Source organism: Pelmatolapia mariae, linkage group LG1 (genome assembly GCF_036321145.2).
Source record: "Pelmatolapia mariae isolate MD_Pm_ZW linkage group LG1, Pm_UMD_F_2, whole genome shotgun sequence".
In the NCBI taxonomy this organism is placed as follows: domain Eukaryota; kingdom Metazoa; phylum Chordata; class Actinopteri; order Cichliformes; family Cichlidae; genus Pelmatolapia; species Pelmatolapia mariae.
Genome location: NC_086227.1, coordinates 26289605 through 26308172, shown reverse-complemented (window position 1 = coordinate 26308172; position 18568 = coordinate 26289605). Strand labels below are relative to the sequence as shown.

At 40.5% G+C, this 18568-nt stretch overlaps 2 protein-coding genes across 2 annotated transcripts; one reads left to right on the top strand and one right to left on the bottom strand.

Moving 5' to 3' along the window:
- Positions 1–2728: 2728 nt before the first annotated feature.
- On the bottom strand, positions 2729–13867 carry ppm1g (protein phosphatase, Mg2+/Mn2+ dependent, 1G). The gene is made up of 14 exons (XM_063477336.1): positions 13712–13867; positions 13320–13456; positions 11970–12039; positions 11775–11860; positions 11459–11588; positions 9752–9863; positions 9270–9481; positions 8278–8453; positions 8060–8191; positions 7335–7437; positions 6843–6974; positions 6554–6683; positions 6280–6379; positions 2729–4527 (listed from the first exon to the last, which is right to left on the bottom strand). The coding sequence occupies exons 2-14, from the start codon at positions 13428–13430 to the stop codon at positions 4327–4329; spliced, it is 1695 nt and encodes a 564-aa protein (XP_063333406.1). The 5' UTR covers positions 13431–13456; positions 13712–13867; the 3' UTR covers positions 2729–4326.
- A 659-nt stretch (positions 13868–14526) lies between these two features.
- Positions 14527–18364, top strand: mis12 (MIS12 kinetochore complex component). The gene is made up of 2 exons (XM_063461331.1): positions 14527–14946; positions 17109–18364. The coding sequence occupies exons 1-2, from the start codon at positions 14527–14529 to the stop codon at positions 17382–17384; spliced, it is 696 nt and encodes a 231-aa protein (XP_063317401.1). The 3' UTR covers positions 17385–18364.
- Positions 18365–18568: the final 204 nt, after the last annotated feature.

The following is an 18568-nucleotide window of genomic DNA, read 5'->3' as shown; positions in this document are numbered from 1 at the left end:
TATCAATAAGGGTCCTTATGGGGCTGTTATTATGTAGTTTTAATCATCCTCTATCATGTGTAGCATCAATGCACAGTGACACGAATGCAGATTAGAAGTGTCTGCCTTTAAAAAGACCTTGCAGTTAACCATTTTTGGTCACTGCCCATATTTTAATTGCACTACTGTGACCACTGGAATGTGTGTGTGTCTGTGTGTGTGTTTGCTGGGAAACAGCTAAACTCTACAGCGTGAGGGCAACAAGGCCAATGCAGTTTTAGAGCATGAGATCGAAAACGACTGTGCAAGTCTAGATGAATGCCTACAGTGTCTGGCTACAACCTGCTATTGTGGTCTAGCTTTCTATATAGGACCTGTTGGCTAGACTACACACACACAGACACACACACGCACACACGGTTCTATATGTACAATTGCAGGTCTCCTGTGGTTCTCTTCCACAGTCATCAGTCAAGTTTAAGAGTCTACAGACAGAAACAGCTCCCCCAGCACGCACACAGCTGGACAAGGCCACCATTGAGCTTCATGGCCGTAGCCTTTAAAGAAACTTTTTTACACCTAAAGCGGGGAAGAAAAAACTAGCAGCAGCTTTGGACCGTGGCCTTAGTATTTGAGAAACTGCCAAAACATAAAATCTTGTGCAGAAAATCCTGGAAATTATGGGACTGGTTTTCAGAAGCAACAACAAAAGTCACATTCACACTGATAGAGACACAAAATCTTGTGTGTTTTGGTCTGTATTTCTGTCATTTAGTCCAATAATGATACCCCCCTCCCACACACACACACACAAACTAATAAACTTTGCACGCACTCTCTGTATCCACACACAGTGCTAATCTGGACTACCAGAACAAAAAACATCCTGCCTGGTAAAGACCCGGAGAAAACGCGTGTATTTGTGTCTGCAAAAACATTTTTAGATTCCAAGGACAGTGTGTGTTTCCTCTCTTGCTTTCTATTGTTCCTGCAGCAACTATGATCCTCGGGGAGCTGCACAGCCACCAGAACTGAAGGGCTTCGACCAATGACGAGGCAGGAACAGAGAAGCCCCGAGGCTAGCAAGGAGTCAAGTCTGTCCTCCTTTGCTTTGCTGTTCCTGTGGGGGTTTAAAGTATAACACATTTTGTCTTCCATAGAAGGCCTGGAACTGTGTACTATGGACGAAGGACAAACTGTATGAAGGGTTTTTCATTCAATACAGAGAATGTGATGTGATCTACATGATTAGTTGTTCCACCTGGTTAAAGTCCACAAACATCAGCAGGGCATGAACATAGATTTATATACACTACAATGTCTTTTAACTTTATCACATGGCAGAAACACAGTGCAGATGTGGTAAACAACCTGCTAAATTTCAAATCGAACATCAGAATGGGGAAGAAAGATAAATTGAGCGACTTTTAACGTTGCTTGGAGTTTGGTGCCCAATAGGGATTTTTCCACTCAACTATCTCTACGGTTTACAGAGAATGGTCTAGAAAAAAAGAGAAGAAAAATCCAGTGAGCAGCAGTTCTCTGGGTGAAAAAGTATTGTTGATGTCAGAGGTCAGAGAATGGTCAGACCGCTTCGAGCTGATAGGAAGGCAACAGTAACTCAAATAACCACTTGTAACAACACGTCGACCCTTGAAGCAGATGGTCTACAATAGCCCACACTAGGTGCTATTCCTGACAACTGAGAACAGAAAACTGAGGCTACAGTTCACACAGCTTCACCAAAACTGGACAATAAGGTTGAAAAAAATGTTGCCTGGTCTGATGAGTCTCAATTTCTGCTGTGACATTCACATGGAGGGTCAGGATTTGGTGTAAACAACGTGCATCCTGCCTTAATCAACATTTCAGGCTGCTGGTGGTCTAACAGCGTGTGGGATATTTTCTTGGCATACTTTGAGCTCCTTAATAGCAACTGAGCATCATTTTAACATCCCCTGATGTCCACAGTGTTCCCATCTTCTGATGACTACTGATGTCGCAAAGTGCCAGTCATCTCAAACTGGTTTCTTAAACATCACAATACAGCACCTCTAGGATGTGGTGGAACAGGAAATTCACACGACGGACAGGTGATGTGTGTATGATGCTGTCAAATCAATATGGACCATAAGGACAATATAGATCTGAGGAATGTTTCTAGCACCTGGTTAGTTCTGTGTGATAAAGAATTAAAGGCAAAAGAGTGGCCAACCCAATAATAGCAAGGTGTTCCTATTAGTGTCCTGGTACCTCTCCCTGTTCAGAGAAATATAATTATCAAATCAAAAGTCTATTGTCTGCTGCCATCTGCAGGACTTTCTGAGAATTACCTTTAAGACTGGTACCTCCACAACTGGATATTTCTAACTGGTAGCAAAAGAAAGATTTTTCTCAGTTCAGCTTCTATATGGATAATTTAGGAATTAAATCATTTGGGTATTTAGTGTGTGCCTTTTGTGAATTTAAGAAAATTACTAAAACGTTGATTAGGGTTGAAGCAATGGGTCCAATTATTTTACATTGCATGCAGTAAGTACTTTAGTGCAGGATGGCTGCATGGCACTATGGGTTCATAATCTAAAAAGGACTACCTGAAATTAATGAAAACCAAAAAAACCACAAATATTTCCAGTGACCTCAGCTTGACCACCTTATATGTAAATATATATATATAAAAAAAAAAAACCCCAAACAAACATGAATCTGGTTTTAACAATAAATAACAGGCGCACACACACAAATACGGTTGATTATTTAAAAAAATGTATTTGTATGTACTTACATACTGGTGTCAAAAGAGTATGCACCAAAATGTCACACCGACTCACAATTACAAAGAAAAAGCATTTTCCTTTTCTTCAATTACAAGTATTGAAAAAAACTATGTACAGAAAAAAGGGCATGGTGACGAGATAGGACACTGGAAACAACTTTACAGTCACACAATGTCTTAAATGAGACTGGAAAAACAAAAAAAGTCTACGCCGTTTTCTTAACCTCAATTTGTATTTCCACTCAGGAAAAAAACCTTGTGCATCCTGCCCCCAGTCCAGCGTCAAGGAGATTTCAGAGTGTGCTCACAAAAGGACTTTTTAAATTTTTTTAATTGTTAGAAAAACTGCCAGAGGACTGATTATCATAAATGAAAAACAAACAGCTGAGTGGAAATACTTTTTACTTAAAACACATCCTAAAGATATCCTTAAAAATTAGTTATAGTGGGAATGAGACCACAAATGCGAGTAGCTGAGGTGAAGATAGGTCCCGGGCTCTAATCGCCACTTCTCTCTGGATGGACATTAAAGGCCTCGGTTCCCCTGCTATCAAATCTTACTGATGGTAAGCACACTAGCTCAAAAACCCTGGCTGGAAACAGAATTGAAATGAACCAAAACACAAAACCAGGAATGAAGAAAGGCAGGATAAGGTGAGGTGTTGGGCTGTTGCATCAGCAGCAAGGCTGAAATTAAAAAATATATATATCTTTATCCTTACTTGTGAAAGAGTGCTAAAGGGAGAAAAATATAAATGGCAAATTAGAGCAACTGGACAAGAGTCTGTGTGGTCCTCATCCTGATGGGCAGAGCTACACAAACTGACAGAGCTAAACCAGCACATCCATTCTCACTGCATCCTGAAGCTTCACTTTGGGAGTCCTCTTGTTCAATTCATTCTTATACAGTTACAGCGTAGCAACCAGCATCCATTCCCCGCACTCTGGGTTCAGTTAGTCTGAAGAGGATGTGAAACAAGAATTCATGGTTGGCAACATCTGAGTCTAAAACGGCAACACAAATGTTTTACACTGCAAAGCCACAATGGAAGTGCATGTGTCACACACATGTGAACATGAATTAGACTCATAACTTCACAAACTGATCAAAATTTTACCAAAACAAACTGCTACGTGAAAAGCGATTTAAAAAAACAAAACATAACAAAAAAACAACAACAGTGCCGCATTTGTCTGCAGGGATCTACACATCTGACTCTTTAGACTGGTTCCCCCCTGCAGCATCCTACTGGTTGGAAAATGATGTGGTATTTCGTGTGTGCCTTTTGTGAATTTAAGAACTTAAGAACCTCTTTCCAGCTGACTCAATCAAAAGAAACTACTGCAGGGTGTGTCTTAATTGAAAATCCACCAAGAACAGAGCACAGAAAAAAAACAAAAAACGAACTTCTCATGGTCTCAGTTCGGCAGAGCTTTTCTAATGTCTGCTTCAGGGTGAAATGACGTTTGTGAGGTAAGGATTTAATTTTGAACAGAATGTGTCTCTGTGTTGTGTCTGGGGTAGCGTGGGACCAGCTGCTCCGTCTGGGACAGTTTCTCTCGTCTCCTCTTTAGTCACTTTTTGCCTTTTTGCTGTCATTTCCATTCTCCTCCTGCTCAGTCCCTTCTCCCTCCTCTGCATGCTTCCTCTTCTTTGTGTCGTCCGAATCTGTGGAAGATGGGTGTGCCCGGAAGGTGACTATGACGCAAGTCATGTTATCACATCCTGTCCCATCTCCAGATGTGTCGGGGGCCAAACAGTGGTCCAACAGCTGTCAGGAGGACATGTGAAACTTGAAATTGAAGACTGAGACCTTGGACAATGTTTTTGAGGCAATTAAGGCAATAAGACAGACAACAGTGATTACTTGTGATTTTCCTGGTAACTAATTTACTTAAAGAAACAGACTAGTCTAAGAATAAAATATCAATTAAAAGGAAGAGATCGAACATTGTACAAATGCCACATTATAGATCAGTTTAACCCCTGCATGCATGAGGATGATAATGACAAGGGTGAGTGGTTATAGGTTTGTTCCTGAAAGCTGCGCTCTTTCACAGGAATATTGTAGGCCATACTTATTTCCAACTCCCTGTCACTGACAAGACAGAACCCTGACGGGACATGGATGGGTGTGAAAAAATGTATTAAGCTGGCATGATGGTGTGTTGGTAGCAAGCAGGCGATACGCAGTACTTTGTCACATGATGACAGAGTCTGAAATACTGGCGATGGCCAATGCTACCCCTCAGCCTCCCAGTAGACACATCTATGGTACTGATATGAAAATACATAACCTTGTTCTCAAGTTATTGCATTTACAAGATTTTCAGAAAACTTGACCTCTGACCTCTAACCTTGAGGTCAAGGTCACTGAGATTCAAACTCATTCACAAACTGGGGTGACAGCAATACCCCATCAGCCTTTTACAGCTGAGGGATAAAAACCCCAATAGCTACATCTCAGACACTACAGGCCTCACTTAGCATGTTAAATATTAATAAATATTATTAATAATATTAAAGTTCATGACAGCACAATTGGAAATGGAACAGGTTTGGTTGGGCTGCCAGGACAAAGCGTCTTCTCTCTATGGTAGCATGGCTTAGGTTTGGAAAGGTGCGTCTGAACAAACCTCAAGATTTCTGGAACAATATCAATTGGACAGACAAGACAAGTGGAGATGTTTGGAGGGGATGCACAGCACCACATTTGGTGAAAATATCAGCACAAACACCTCACACTAACTATTAAGCACGGTGGTGGAGGGGTGAGGATTTGGGCTTGTTTTGGAGCCACAGGACCTGAACACCTTCTAGTCATTGAGACAACCATGAACTTTTCTGCATACCAATGTATTCTAGAGCCAGATGTGAGGCCACCTGTCCGACAGCTTAAGCTTGGCCAAAATTATATCAGGGAACAGGACAATGAACCCAAGCACAGCAGCAAATCGAAAAAGGATCCCAATCTGTTTAAAATGTTGTGGCAGTACCTTAAAAGAGCTGTGCATGAACAAACCTCTATGAACTGAAGCAGCATTTTAAAGAGGAGTGAGCGTAAATTGCTCTAAAATGATGTGAGAGACTGATGAAATCGTTCAGAAAATAATTACTTCCAAGTTACTGCTGCTGAAGGTGTTTGTAACAGTTCCTGAATCACGGGATGTACTTTGTGGAACTGTGAAGAACCGAGTCCCGTGAAAACTGTTTCACATGACTGTACACAATGTTGGCTTCTGAGAACTGCACAAGTGTTTTTTAAGCTACTGCATGGATTAAATTTCCACAATCTTATCTCTGTGTGGCAGAAGAACTAATAGTTCTAAGAGCAAATGCTATGTGATTAGTTCTAATGCTATGCTCTTAGATCTAATTGTTTACAAAAACTGTATATTTATCGCTTATCCATTTAGTTTAACCAGCAAGTATTTTTGCCCTGCTGCCGAGTAGAGCATTGTTTAATCCCTGATGACTACACTGTACTTCAATATAAAATCTGAGTTTTTCCCTTCATGCTCACCTCTTCCACAATCGAGGAAAGTGCTCTGGTTTTGCCATTCTGGTCTGGTTTGATCCTCTCGCTGATGAAGTCCACCACCTCCTGACTGCTCAACACATTCCTGCAAACACACAGAAGCACAAACGGGATTTAACAGCTGAATCAAAACATGGTAACTTTGGTGTGTGTTTTTTTGTCTCAAGTTACAAAATTATTTGACTAGCTCCAGTTTTGGACATCATTTTACTAACACCCCTGAAATTAGTTAATGGGGCAAATAACCATTTACACTCACCAGATGCCATCGCAGGCAATAACCATAAAGTCGTGGTCCTCGTTAAGTGTCAGAACTTTAACATCGGGCATTGCAGAAATCATCTGCTCCTCTGGTGGCAGAGACTTGTTCCTCTTATAGAAGTGGTCACCTGAGAGTCAGAGTTCAGACTAAGTTTGGTCACTGCAGTTGAGAACATGCAAACACCAGACATCAATGAAGAACTACTACAATATTTAAAAGAAAATGAATAGGAGTGATTCCAAGAACCCGAATATTAATAATCTGAAGGTTTCACCGAGTCACCTACCAATGGCTCTGGAAAGGTTCAGTCCACCATTGACACGCCCATCCATCGTCACCTTCCCTCCAGCGTTTTTGATGCGAGCTAACTCCACCTCGTCCTCTGGCTTGTGGTCGTAGGACATGTCAACAGCTTTGCCTGCAGTCACACAGAAGCAGAGTGCTCACAAATTAGATAAAGACTGTGCAGAAATCCACCTTTACTGCAAGTCTGATCCTTCAACAAACTGTTCAGTAAAACATCAGAGAATAAATAAGAGAAGCAAGGTCAAGGTTCCTGCTGCTGGAGGAGGTACCACAACAACTGATTCAGCTAAGAGGTTTTCAATCTTTATCGTGGCACTGGAGAAATCCTGGGTCCTATTTCTTACGTAACACACAATTTAAACATACTGTATGCTGCACATTAGCAGTGGGGAGAGTCACTACCATGCCAGAAACCCTCAGCTTTGACAACTGTTTTATAACTCAGTGCTTGAATCAGATAGTTTGGACCTACCGCGTTCAGACACCACACAGCGAGAGTCTCCAGCATTGGCCACAATCAGCTGCTTCCCTCGGATCAGAGCCACGACGGCCGTGGTTCCGCTGTCTGAGCCGGGCTGTAAACACACAAACACGTGAGCTGTGACACGCTGCCAAAACTATGAGGGCTTATAACGATGTAACCGAACCACCGTCTTTCATATGAATGAGACTATTTGATTCAAATCAAATGGTCTGCATCACATCCACTCAGCCATGTGATACGTAAATTTTTGCCATCAGACATGGATGTCCAGCTTTCTGTCTGTTTTCTGTGACCATCCAAAGAGAATTAACATTACAATGCACCAACTATCCACGTGCCCCAGGCGGCAGACTTCAAACAAGTATAACAAGAATGACTGATAAGCTGCCGGGTCTCTAGCTGTCTGTGTCTGCAACAGAGTATAATCAAGGCTTGAGGCAGTCATCAAAATTTCTTCCACTTAACAAGATGTACAAATAACTATTTAGGCTCTTGCAGTCAACTTACAGCTGGCTGTAAACTATATTTGCTGATGAGGATCTGATTCAGAGTTTTCATTTACTGCTGTGTTAAAAAAAAAAAGAAAAGAAAAGAAAAAAAAAGTAATGCCCACTTGACCATTTGTTGAAAACAAACCTCATTTTTGGTTTAATAAAACCAATAAAAAAAATACATCAAACAGCAAAAATAAAACTTAAGTCTTTACAACACACCTCTTCTTTGCCATCCATTCCAGGTAGACACATTTCCTCCTCCTCTTCATCCTCAGAGTCTTCTTCTCCCTCTTCTGTATCCTCCTCTTCTTCCAGCTCACTGCTGTCACCATCTTCATCTTCACTGACATCCTAAGTTAAAACAGTGATTACACTGGCGTTTCAGAGTAAAGTTTCACAGTCCAAAAAATTCCAATATTCTACTCCCTTAGTCTCACCTCTTCCTCACTAGCCTCCTCCTCCTCTCCTTCAGACTCGCTATCATCAAAAAACCTGGACTTCGAATCTCCTGAAGCCTTTGAGGATGAAGAGGAGCAGGAAGGGCCTGCATCTCCTTCTGCTTTACCGGCCTTTTCCTCACCATTGGAGCTTCCTGAATCAGCTCCACTGTCAGCTGTAGGAACGAGAAAAGAAAAACGGATAAGAGAGTGAAAATAAATACACAACTGTGAGAGAGCGCTGACTGATAAATCTACTTTTGAGCAGACTAGATTGCAGCTGGGAACCGACCGTCTTTGTTCACTCTCCAGCTTTGGTGAGCTCAGGATAGCAGCACATGAACCTGTTCTCTGTCTGTGGCACGTTCTGATTACAATGACCTCAGCAGATTTCTGGTGAAGGAGGACCACCACCAGCTACAGTCCAATGCCTGTTTTCCACCAGCATCTACTCAGCTTGATATTCTACTTTACTCTGTTTCTGTCATTTTGGAATACAATGAGTACCATCTAAATGTGTGTGTGGGATGGTTCCAGCAAGGTGGCCCCAAAGTCCTGTGATGTAATTTGTATGCAACACAAACAAAAATGGAGGATACTGAGGTGATGGTACACTGTGGCTCTGTGTCAGACTCAGGGTGTGAAAGAAGAGATCAGAAAAGGCTAAAAGCAGCAAGAAGAAACACTCTGAAAAAGTTGCTCAAATTAGTGATATTTGTGTATTTGTGATTTGTAGATGAAAGGATGGACATGTCGCTATGACATAAGCTTAATGGTCATAAGGCTAGAAGGGCTAACAAAAAAGAAAAAAACAATTAAAAAAACCCCAACACAATTAAGTTGTCCAATATACTTATATGGCTGATACTACTGCAAAATCCATGTGTGCTTAACACTGAGTGAAAACACAGACACTCATCTGTAATTAACATGTTAAAATTGGATCTGCAGTTCTAGAATTTCTGCAATAGACCGACTGAACATCTCTGTACCTGAGCCACTGCCTTCGCCACCTCCTCTTCGCCGACAGGCTCGTAGCTTAGACCCACACGCTGCTCCTTCACCTTCCTTTGTTTCCTCATTGCTTTCCTCCACCTCCACTTCTCCATTTAGCCCCTCTTTCTTCTGCTCCTCCGAACCTTCCCCCTTATCTCCTGAGGATTCAGGCTGCGAACTGGAGCCCTTCTTAGCTGAAGCACTAAGACTTAAAACAAAACAAAATTCATTCTTGCAGCTTCTAACTGTGCCGACCAACATGAAACAAGTAGCTGAACCATCCAGACTGTTGGATATCATGAATTTCTGACCCGCTAAAAAGGTGGCAAGAGGAGAACAATTGTGAGATATCTGACACCAGTATCGATTAACTTGCATGACATGACCTCTTGCAGTAACATTTCTATTTTTTTTTAAAATTTCTACTTTCTTCAGGTGAAAACTTCATGCATAAATCATAACAACTTTAATGATGTACCTCATGGCGGCCGCATGTTTGATAGCATTGCGGTTCTGGCCGTATCGTACCAGCAGCTCCTCTATAGTCATCGTGGCCTCCTCGTGGAGCAAAGCTGCCTCCTCTGTGTCCACTGAGAGAAGGAAAAGAAAACACAGAATTACTTGTATTATCATTTGACGTCAGAGATTCAAGCTACAAATAGTGCACGCACTCTAAGCATGTAATTTACTTGCTGTATTCCCACAAATTTGGTTTGATTTTTATTGCTGGTGATCGTTTGTGTAGTTACAGTCAAAGCACTTTGAATAAATACAGAAGGGCAAACATAACAAGATGAATGCTGTTGTGCCAAAAGTTTACGGTTAAAACATTAAGTTGTTGAAGTGACAATAAAATTATAATCGCATAAACGCAAATCCAGGTACAAGTACACCTGCACATGACCTTCATCTTTCATATGGGCCCAATCATAATGACCACCTCAAGGTCTATAAGCACTAAATCCTCAAAGACTTAAATGATGTCATCTGTCTGCACAGCTGTAGGCATGAGTGAGAACTCAAAAAAGCACAACATGGCAGGAACAGGAGAGCATTTTGTGACAAATGACAAAATAAGCAAACAAAGAACAACTTTCTTTGCACTCGGGGAACTTAAAGCACCAAATGTCTTTCAAACTTGTGCTTTTTAGAGGGGACCATAAATCACTGTCCAAAAAATAATTAACCTATTTTTAAAACCCATTTTCTTTTTAAAAGAATAATCTTGATTTGCAGCAAAGCACATGTTGCATTCCTTTGATTTTATTTAACCTTTTTTCCCTAAATTTCCAGATTGCTGCTTCTCCTTTTTCAAGTGCTTTTGTCTAAAGAGGGATCCATACAGGATGTGAACAGTAGTGACCAGAGATAATGACATTAAGCGATTTAAGGCGTTGACGTGGAAAGTTACTGCTGATGACACAAAACACACAAGTCTCAACTTTCAAGTGAGCACTTGAAGCAAAGCAACGTACTACTTATGAAGATGTGATAAATATGTTATGATGCATTCACATTCAATGTAACATTTTTGCTCAGTGTGATTATAAACAAAGTCTAAAGTGTAACTAGCTATCAGCTGCAGTCCTCCCACTACATTGGCTGCTGGAGGCACACAATTTAAGTAGTGAGAGTTAAAACTTCACTTTGCATTTGTTGTGAACATACCATTAATTAAAAGTTTCAGCCCTGCAAAGGAGGAGAGGGGTTTTCACCCACTCAAGATGCGCTCCCGTGCAGTACTCCAAGACCCCGACTATGACCCAGACTAAGCCTATGATGTATGTGATTGCTGAATATTGATTGCACAAGTGGGCTGGAATAGAGAAGTGAGTGATAGTGGAATTCACCGGGAACGGGAGAAGCGCAAAACAAATGTCAAAGATAAAATATTACAGTATGAAACTGTGACTGTGGGACAGCTGTAAGCCCTTATACACTCAGCAGGAGCACACCACGAAGTGTGAGTGTAGACATTGGGACTGGAGTCAATTTTTCTGCTGTGTAACTTCAGGCTTTGACAGATTTTATCTATGGTAAGAATAACATTGTTCCTGGTTTATTATATTGTAATTTATTTCATATACTACCAATTCTGCATTATCATTCAACAAGGATGAGCATATGTTATGTGTTCACTGACACTAGAATCCACATGAAATGTCACAAGCAGTGGTGTACTCACAATCGTCCTCCTCTGCCACCTTTTCAGCGGGTGGCTCCTCGGTGGGCCGTCCAGCGATCTGGACAAGCTCTTTGATGACTTCCTCTGTGGTTATCCTGCCATCGATGGCCAAGAAGGCATCCTCCAGTGCCTGGAAAACAACATGCAAAAATGTTGATACTGTAAGAGCAGAGAAGAGGCAACCATGCCCTCATAATACACCGTTTCTAATATGGCTTTAAGTATACCACAGCCAAGCAGCATGTGGTCATGGGCATTTTTCTTCAAACTCATTTAAGACATTTATGTCCTGCAAACGTTTCTTGACGCATCTCACCTTTTGAAGTTTGCCATCTTTGTAGGCTTTCTGCTCCTTGATGATGTCAGGAAGGTACTTTGAACAGTACAGCGCTACCTCTTCACCTAAAAGGGAAAATAAGTAATATAAATGAACTGAAGTGTGTGCACATAGTACTCTGATGTGCAAACAAACAACAACAACAACAAAAAAAACTACAAATCAGTGCGTTACCTCCGTGTCCATCATACACGGCAAACATGGCAGTATCCTCATCGAAGTCTGGGATACTGTTGTGAGCATCCTGTGACAAAGAAAGATGGGGATAAAAATAAAAAAATAAAAATCACAGCGAACATGAAATTTAGGTGAGACCAATGTATTTTATATTTGTTAAGCAACAAAGTTTATCTTTTCTTTAAAAACAAACAAACAAACCCCAAAACAAAACAAAAAACCCGCACTTAAAATAAGAATAACCTCAGTCCAGGGAGCATTTTCATCTGCAAATTCCATGAAGCAATGAAAGATTTATTTGCATGTGCTGATAATGAGGTGGAGCGGTTACAGAAAGTAAAGTAACTGAGAGTTGTTGCAAAGCAAATATGTTAACAGCGCCATAGGAAGTCACAACTAGAATGAAATCATTAAAAGGTAGATAAGATAATATCTATCAATCTATCCAGGGAATGGTCATGAGGGGACACCGATTAAACAGTAAATCAACAGTTTCACTTTTACACTCAGGTTTCATCACTGCAGCCTCTGTCCCAATCTATCTGTTGATGATCTGGTCCCCTGTCCTCTTACTTGTGAACAAAATCCTGAGATACTTAAACTCCTCCACCTGGGGCAGCAAATTGTCCCTGACTCAGAGTAAGCACTCCACACATTTCTGCCTATGAACCATGGCCTCAGACTCAATGGAGCCATTTCCCATTCCTAGAGACGACCACCTGATGAAGTTAACAGAACCACATCATCCACAAAAAGCAGAGATGGGACTCTCGGGCAATCAAAGTGGAGAGTGGAGCTAAAATATGTATAAGCTTAATTTGGATGACCCAGTAGGAAAGCAAGTTTGTACGTGTGTGCCTTTCCCATTTAGATTAAAACGCAGTCTAAAAGTTTTAAAACTAAACTAGATCACCAGTTCCTGGCCCTGAAATGCTAGATTACTCTGGATGTAAGCAAAAGTCACATGGCTGAAAATGAAAACAATGCAGTGAGGGTGCCCCTGAAGAAAAAAATAATTAAGTAACCCCACTGATTACTTTCTTTTTTGTTTGATTTTTTTAAAGAAGGTGTCAAAATTAGCTGAATGCCGTCTACATTTTTGATCTGAAGTATGATACTTTCTCAACACCACCGTGATTAAATGCTGTGAATTTCCACCACAAACGCAGCTGATGTTCAGCAACTGATTTTAGAGGTTTTGAGCTCCGCGCAAGCAAACAAACATAAAACAGAAATGTCTTGCATTTCTCATTTATAACCCAGTAAAATGTTTTTCGCTTCGTTTCATTTGGCAAACACAGCAGCAACACCACTGTCTCTGATGCGCTTATTCATTTTCCGCCTCACCTCCATGGAGACCCGCCAGCCCTGCATGGCAGAGAAACCGTAGCTCATGTTGCTGTTGCCGCCATCTGAAGAGGTCTTGGTGGTGCTAGGCTGAGACAGATATGCCCCCATGGTGGTCCGTTTCTATGGCTTTACACCTGGAGGGAAGACAACAGGAGAAAGAAGCGTCACATCTTTTTAGGTTCACGTCACATTTTACATTACCCTGTCCCTACTAGCTGCGGGTGCTAGCTGGCTAACGTTAGCAACACCACAACAAAAAGTAGGTGCAGCGGCTAGCTAACGCCACCATGCTAAACCCGGCTAAACTTCCAGCGGTAACCTCTGCCCCCGCGCGAGCGGCTGCGCAGCTGCGGGGAAGATCAAACGCCTAACACCGACGGCTGATTTACCTGTTGTGACGGCGCAGGAAAAGTTTAAAAGCGGCTCTAAACAGAAAGAGATTCACATAGGAATGATTGCACGTGTGGAAGCAAAAGCCGCTATCAACACACACAGAGAAGAGAGAAGCACGAGCCGCGAAGGAAGTGAATGCGCGCGCATGCCCCTTTCGCTCGAACAAGGTGGGCGTGTCAGAGAGCCACGTCACACGCTTTGGTCATGCGCATTGTTTAATCAACAATAGAAAATCTTTTCAACTTTTTGTTTGTTTGTTTGTTTTTTAAGTTTGAATAAGCGGAGTTATTAACTAAAACTAAAGTTGAAAATAAATTACATATGAGTTTGAGAAATATACCTTAGACAGCTAGTATAAGAAGAAGAATTTAAATTAAAAAGAAATTATTTTATTTATTATTTAATTTTTTTAGACATTATACTCAATTTTTTTAAGATGATAAAAAAAAAGAAAAAACAACACAAAAATGAAACTGTCAACAGGCTCTAGAAAGGACCAATTTTAACATCATCTGCAGATGCCCCAACCCAAACTTTTTTCACACAGCTAGCATGAGGAGGGATTAATGCCTACGTTTATTGATACTACAGTAAAACATATACTTTGGCTGTGAGTGAAGTGTTTGTATTTTATGTGGTATTTCCAAAAGTGTGAAATTTTTATAAATAAAAAAGACCCCTAGATTAAGAATTTCCTATTTGTCATTAACACCTTCTATCGGTTGGTGGCGGTAAAGATCCATTTCTACATTTGCTGCCCAAAAACATCTCAACTATGACCAGGAAGAAGAAGGACGCTTAGCGATTGAACATGGCGCGGGAAACCCGGGAAGCAGAAGCAATGGATTTCCACGGAGAGGACGTCTCAGAGGCGGACAGTCTCTCTCCGGCTCAGCTAAAACTGTATGAGACGCAGTTTTTCGGCTTCACGCCGCAGACTTGCATGATCCGGGTTCACAGTGCTTTTCTGGACTGTTTGTCCGAAATTTTGCCCGTTGTGGAGAAGGTTTGCGTGCGGCAGTTGAGTAAAGGGGAACCGGACGGGACTGAGGAACTGCTCCGGTCCCGTGCTAGAGAGTGCAGCCGAAAGCTGCAGCAGTTCCTCGAAGAGCGGTTCAAACAGCTGTCGAAGCGGATGGATGGGCTGCTGGTTAGCCACTGTTTCTCCGTGCCGCCAAACGTCCTGCTACCCGAGGACCAGTCGCACAAAAACAACCCCCAAGACATCCAGGTGGGTGGGGAGGCCAATGGAGTTGATTATTTTTTAGGGCTCTGTATGTCTAAGATAATGTTAAAACCCTAACCCTGGCACATTTTCGTTCCATTAATCTCTATTTAAGTCGGAAAACCTCAAGTTAAACATCTGGGTGTTGACCTAGGCAACGCATGTTTGTTTATATAGCACGTTTATTTATATAGCAGGTTTCAAACACTAGCTAAAACCAATAGCTAAAATCGGAGAAGATCTGGGTAGTTGGTTTCAGCAATTGACAGCATAACCTCTAAATGCCGTATTCTCTTTAATTTCCCAATAATTTCAATTATTGAAAAGTATGCTCTCTTGGGTTGAGATCAGGTGATTGACCTGGCCACTGAAGAATTAAGAAACTCTGAAGTTCTGTCCTATCAGTTTTGCAGTTCTGCATTTGATAGTGGAAATGTACAAGGGCAAAATTATACAAGTGTGTAGTTCAAAAACCTATGGACCTAACTGTGTTTAATTGCAGTAAGTGTTAAAAATCAACTTAACTGCAGTAAAACTAAAACCCAGACTTTTGTGGGGAAAAAGAAGAGGAAGGAAAATCAGGAAGGTTTACTAAGTGGACACTGAGTTATGAATATCTGTGAAATTTCAAGAATACGAGCAACTTTTTAATGGTATTAAACCTGTTCTAACTTCATTTTAACATTGAATTCATCATGATTGTTCAAAGTAGTGCTGGGCGATATGGAAAAAATATTTATCACGATATGAATTATTTTATATCACGATAACGATATATATCACGATATACCACCTGACCTGTGGTCATCTGGAAAGTATGCAGTCTGTAAACAGCGAGTGGAGAGGGTGCAGTCTTTGTTTTGAGTTACCGTAAAGCATGTCGCAAATCCGGGTGCACGTAAAGCAGTACCATGTCGCAAAACCACAAGATGGAGTTTCTTTGCGAAAAATATCATTTTTTTTATACTTTATTATCTCTTGCATAAAGTTAAGAGTATGTATAGTGAGAAGACAACACTAATATATTTGCACAGGCTATTTAACCCTTTAAGATCTACCATAGAACCAAGTCCGCCAGAGCTTATCTTTACATTTTACATGCTGTAGTGCCATTTGTGGGAGCATTTCAAGTTGCTATACATCAATACAACCGTTATAGCCCAAATTTTAATAATATGTATGCATTAAGTCCATAGTAACTACATAAATTGCAAAAAAGTGCAATAAACTACAAAAAATTGAAAATCTTTTTTTTTTTTTACATACATTTTTACATTTTCTAGTTAGAGAAATTTAAGAGGCTTATCCCTCAAAACTGTAAATACAAAAAAGTTGCACAAAATAGTTTCCAACCACGAGAAATTTATTTTGAGTGTCTTCATAGTTTTATTTTTGAGATACACAAATTTTTATATACTACAGGAAAAATGAAAATAAATAAATGCAAATTTGCAAAAACACAGCATGTGCATCAAAATAAACTATTTCCAACAGTGCAATTTGACTTCTAAGCATCCCAGAAACGATACAGAAGAGCATAAAGTCAAACATGACTTTTAAAAACACCAACATAAGCTTTGAAGCTTAGAAAACTACATCTTCCGCGAAATGACGTCACTTCCGGTTTCGGACAGGTAATGGCGGACATGCGATAGTTGCGCTGACTTATATTCCAACGTAGGAAGTGTTATGAACAGCTGATCGGATCGGCAAAGCCTGTTTCTGGAATATTACGTTTTTGTTGCTGCAAGTCTGGAATATTATGTTTTTGTTGCAATTTTTGCAAAGCTATATGTGGAAGAAAACCGTGACCTAGGGCAAGCTAATGGAATAAGATGTAAGTACAACTCCTACGGTTTCATATGCAAAAAAAAAAAAACATTATTGCGCTACCTTACGTGGTTCCAGTTCTACAGGGATTTAAAAATAGTTAGGGAAAACGGAGTGTGCCTGCTCCGACCGGTTGTAAAGGGTTAATGATATATTTTATGTAATAATTTATAAAATTCGGGTTAGAAACGATAGAAACGATAGAAGACAAATGGCACGATAGACACTTTTCTATCGTCCACACGATATATATCGTCATATCGCCCAGCACTAGTTCAAAGCATGATTAAAACTGATATTTCGCCCCCTTGCTTTGAATGTGATCTTGCATGGTCCAGGAGGTACTGAAGCTGGAGTCCTCCCTGGTGGACCTCCAGAGAGCCTATGAAGCAGAAGTTTGTGCCAGACAGGCCCTGCTAGCTGAGCTAGAGGAGCAGAGGGAGGTGCAGAAACAGCTGGACGAGATCCTGACATGGGTCGGTGAGCTCCAGGAAGCCTGGGTGAGGGAAGGTAACGGCAACTTCCATGAAAGTTTTCGACTGGTGATGGAGTCTGTAAAGAAACTGCAGGAGGCCATAAGGGGGGTGCTGGTCTGCAGCACAGCTCCTCAATGAACCGAACTCATATTTGTTTAAAGTCTGTCGCCCAAATTAATAAGTTCTTCAATTGTTTGCCAATTCATTTTGGTCACCACTGGTCATAAATAAATGGAAATATTGTGAAAACACACAAATAAAACTAGTTATCCTTAAAAAGACACTGCAACTCTGAGAAGGCGCAGACAGCTTTATCACCTTTTCCCCATAAAAGTGTAATGTAAATAATAAAGCCCATATATGCAGTCTGTTTAATAACCTTTTAGTTAATATTCAAAGGGGTTGTATTGTATGGCAGCAGTTCTCAAAGTTTTACTGCCATGCTCTCCTGCAGAAGCTAAAAAAAAGTTTAGAAAAGAAAAAAAAAATTGTAAAGCTACATTCAGTTGCTTCCTTTTTCCACAAATTGTAGATTTCTAAATTGGATTTCCTACATGACACAACCCAAATATCTTTTCTTTTCTCCCAGAAGGAGAGACGAATATCATTGTCATTTTTGCCTGTCAGGTGAATATTATTGAAAAATCCATATTTTTTTCCCCTGCTTGTCCAATAATCATACCTACGTCCTCAACATGAAGACTGCAGCCTTAATGGTGTACTGCTTTGTTTTTCTTTCATCACATGTGTCTTTAGCTGTTTTTGTCATTTTACTAATTTGCAATTCTCTTCTATCAGGTTAATCATTTGATTAAGATTAACGCTGTCCAGCAGATGGCGCTGTCTGCATGTTAATGTCAGGGAATCACTATTCACTTAAGCAGAAATAACAAATACGCTGGTCTGAGCTTCTTACGTGTCATTACGTATTTGATGTATTTCTCTGTACAGTATGACGGCAAACTGAATAACTTTTTGTCTTGCATAAGACGTTTTCATATTGTTCAGATATTTTAGATTAAAAAACTGTTTTGAGAAAGAAACTTAAAGTAAATTTACTCACCAGCAATGAAAACATTTGTTACCCGCTCATTCAGTGTTGGGAAGCACAGGATAAAAATTACACGCCTTGTTTTGTAAAGAATAAATGTTTGTTTACAGAGTAAAAGCTGATTCTTGGGTTTTTTTCTTCACATAATAACTCTTTACTGCATGATTAAGAAATACATAAAGACAGTTTTTCAGAGCAAATTACCAACAGAAAGAAACACAAAATTGTTTGTGTCATTAATGCTAACACATTTAAGATATTCTTCTAGGCC

Coding starts and splice junctions, on each gene's coding strand:
- ppm1g (XM_063477336.1), bottom strand. CDS start 13,430: ATGGGGGCATATCTGTCTCAGCCTAGCACCACCAAGACCTCTTCAGAT. Junction 6,975..7,334: donor CTGTGTGGTGTCTGAACGCG/GTAGGTCCAAAC, acceptor GTGTGACTGCAG/GCAAAGCTGTTGACATGTCC. Junction 6,380..6,553: donor ATTGCCTGCGATGGCATCTG/GTGAGTGTAAAT, acceptor GTGTGTTTGCAG/GAATGTGTTGAGCAGTCAGG.
- mis12 (XM_063461331.1), top strand. CDS start 14,527: ATGGCGCGGGAAACCCGGGAAGCAGAAGCAATGGATTTCCACGGAGAG. Junction 14,947..17,108: donor ACAACCCCCAAGACATCCAG/GTGGGTGGGGAG, acceptor TGCATGGTCCAG/GAGGTACTGAAGCTGGAGTC.